This window comes from Cyprinodon variegatus, unplaced genomic scaffold (genome assembly GCF_000732505.1).
Source record: "Cyprinodon variegatus isolate N-32 unplaced genomic scaffold, C_variegatus-1.0 Scaffold645, whole genome shotgun sequence".
Taxonomy (NCBI): domain Eukaryota; kingdom Metazoa; phylum Chordata; class Actinopteri; order Cyprinodontiformes; family Cyprinodontidae; genus Cyprinodon; species Cyprinodon variegatus.
In genome coordinates this window covers 264,049-267,421 of record NW_015151098.1, presented here as the reverse complement: position 1 = coordinate 267,421, position 3,373 = coordinate 264,049, and the positions used below count along the sequence as shown (strand labels likewise).

The 3,373-nt window shown below is 39.2% G+C and overlaps 1 protein-coding gene across 1 annotated transcript in view; it reads left to right on the top strand.

Moving 5' to 3' along the window:
• The window catches only part of LOC107096720 (pyruvate kinase PKM-like), a gene marked incomplete at its 3' end in the record, with an annotated part of 17,363 nt that overhangs the window by 3,416 nt on the left and 10,574 nt on the right, over positions 1–3,373 (top strand). Inside the window, exons 6-8 of the mRNA XM_015393499.1 lie at positions 2,181–2,451; positions 2,538–2,688; positions 2,769–2,921. Of these exons, the coding sequence (XP_015248985.1) occupies positions 2,181–2,451; positions 2,538–2,688; positions 2,769–2,921 (575 nt within the window). The remainder of the gene's footprint in view (positions 1–2,180; positions 2,452–2,537; positions 2,689–2,768; positions 2,922–3,373) is intronic.

The window sequence follows — 3,373 nt, the reverse complement described above, 5'->3', positions numbered from 1 at the left end:
AAGTATCTGTACTTTTACTCAAGTATGGAAAGTGAGTACTTTTGCCATCTCTGCCAGTTCACCGCAGTTCTTCCAGCAGTCCACACTTTCTCTGCTCTCTTTTTCTCATGGTCTTCTCCTTCTTTCCCATCGCCCGGCTTGCCACAGGTTTGCCTGCTGTGTCTAAAAGTAGCAGCAGCAGCAACCCAGACTGACAGCTCGTTGGCTCATTTGGATCACGTGCAGCCTGGAGCTGGACGCTCCGCAGGGCTTTACCGTATTAACAGGAGAAGCGGCGCAAGTGACATTTAGACAGTGTCGTCGGACAACATGCAGTAATATATAAATGTTTTAAATCAGGTGGGTCCGGATCCGGACCGCGGTCCGCTAATCCGTGATCTCTGTCATAGACCAGCTTAAAAGTCCTGCATAACTGCGAAGTACAAGGAATAGCATGTCAGACTTATGATTTATGTAATTAAGTTTGATTTTACTCTCCAGGCTCTATTACTCTGATACGCTTAAATAAAATCCAATCTAGCCATCATTCATCTCAATATAAATCAAGCTTTTCTGTGAGGTAAAAGTAGCGTTACATGGAGCAAGGAACACAGCAGACATACTGGGTTATTTTCACAAGATTTAACATGGATGTTGATTTAAAAAGGACTCATACACACTGTCCAACTTGCAAGAGAATAATTATAATGATTATCAATGATTATAATAATAATGATTGGACTTTATTTATGTCACAATGGAGAAATTATCTCTGCATTTAACCCATCCCCTTTGGGAGGAGTGGGCTGCCATTGTGTGGCACCCGGGGAGCCGTGTAGGGTTAACGGTTTTGCTCAGGGACCCAGAGTGGAAGCTGTGGGGATCAAACTGGGTACTTGCAGCCTTCACAGAGCACAAGCGCTCTGCTATTTGCATCGTTTCGGTACAAAACCATTTATCAATAATGAAATAAATGTCTTCTGCTGCAAGCTGGTTATATACACAAGTCTTCCTTAAATTTTGATCCATTTTTTGTTTCTCTCTGTCAAATTATAGATGTTCGGATATTTATGCGGATTATAGATGCGGATTTTACAATATCATATTCATCTTTGAACACTCTTTATTCTATCTGATTACTGAAGATGCAAAGGTATGGCAGATACCCCTTACTGTAGGATACCTTAACATAAACATTTGTCATCCCACAACATGAAGCATTACTGAGAACCAGCCCAGCCAACAGGACATGATATTTCTGAACCAGTTGCAAGGATATCCTGCAAAAAAGATGAAAAAAGTAACACTGCACATCATCCTGAGTATATCATCATGCCAATGGTGAAGAATGTTTGTAGCAGCACTGAGCTGTGGGGATGCTTCTTCAGCAGAGACAAGGAAGCAGATAAGAATAAGCTCAATATTAAACAGCGCTGGACCAAATGCTGTTATGCAAGGAGAAGGAACCTAAACATATAGTCAATTACAAAGAAAAAGTTTGCATCAAAGCATTCTATGTGAAAGGTCTACTTCAGATCTAGACTCAAATTCAATAAAAAAAATTAAATAATAAAAACAACTTCTGCTATAAGATGCTTCCTCCTAATCTGACTAAGTCTGCACTGTTTTCCAAAGATTAATGGGAAAAATATGATCTCTAGATGATAAAAGTTGTTGGTTCAACAAGGAAACAGGGACTTGGTGTCAAATACAGGCCTACTTTGGATAAAATTCTGAAAAAAATGCATATATTTCCTACTGCAGGAATTAGGGCCACTGGAAATTATTTTAAAAAGTTAAATGATTTTTAATTTTATATAAGATTAATTGAGAGATTAAAGTCTGAATTCTGAGAAAAAAAGTCTGAATTCAGAGATTAAAGTCTGAATTCTGAGAAAAAAAGTCTGAATTCAGAGATTAAAGTCAGAATTCTGAGAAAAAAAAGTCAAAATTCTGAGAAAAAAGTCTCAAATGAAATGAAACATTTGTTAACTGTTATTTTTTCAGTGTCCCTTATCCTCTTCCACACATTTATTTTTACTTTACAATAAATATATATATTTTGCATTGGTCTATCACATAAAATCTGAACACCCTGAATTCAGCGTTTATATTTGGAAAACGTTCAGCGTTTTCCAAATGATTCTTCATCCCTCTTCCTTCCTTTTAGAACCACTGTTTGTCTTCATATGTGCTCTAAGGTAACAACTACCTGACATGCGAGATCGAGAACGGTGGATCACTGGGCAGCAAGAAGGGTGTCAACCTGCCCGGAGCTGCAGTCGACCTACCGGCTTTGTCGGAGAAGGACATTCAGGACCTGCAGTTTGGCCTGGAGCAGAACATCGACATGGTCTTCGCCTCTTTCATTCGTAAGGCTGCTGATGTCCACGCTGTGAGGAAGGTTCTGGGCGAGAAGGGAAAGGACATCAAAATCATCAGCAAGCTGGAGAACCATGAAGGTGTGCGCAGGTAAGGGAATTTATCTCTGTCCTATTACAGGTGCAGACAAAAAGGAAATCTTGGAATTACAAATTTTTATCTCATCCTTTTGACAGATTTGATGAGATCCTGGAGGCCAGCGACGGCATCATGGTTGCCCGTGGTGACCTGGGCATTGAGATCCCTACAGAAAAGGTCTTCATTGCCCAGAAGATGATGACTGGCAGGTGCAACAGGATCGGAAAGCCCATCGTCTGTGCCACACAGGTATGATTCTCTAGAACCTAAAGCCAAATATCTGTTTACAGAAGTGGAATGACAGAAAGTTTGCTTTGGCTCTAATTAAGATGCTTGAGAGCATGACCAAGAAACCCCGACCTACCCGCGCCGAGGCCAGTGATGTAGCCAACGCTGTGCTGGACGGCAACGACTGCATCATGCTGAGCGGTGAGACCGCCAAGGGAGACTACCCTCTGGAGGCTGTGCGCACGCAGCACATGGTAAGACTGGGTCACACATGTTAAATGTTTATTGCCTGAGAGAGGACAGCGACTTTACAGCATTAAAACAGTAGAACTGAAGTTTTATAACTCTAAGATAAAACAGATTATAGGTTTATTACACTATTAATGTCTTTGTTTGTTACAGATAGTGTTTATATGCATTGTATGAAAGGCAAGTCTCACACAATTTATGTTTATATATATTTTATAAGGGGTTGTTTATCACTGTAAAATAAAGAAAAGTTGGAAACAAACTTCAGCAACTTTTTAAATTTAGGACGTTAACTTAATCATTTAAGTTTTTCTTTTTTTTCTTTACCAGACGTTAAAGATATTGTGCAGGACTTTTTAAAAGACCCACCCTCTCCACTTTAAAAAAAAAAAAAAAATAAAATAAAAAAAAAAAAAAAAAAAAAAATCTAGATCCTCTCAAAAAAAAGAAGAATGAA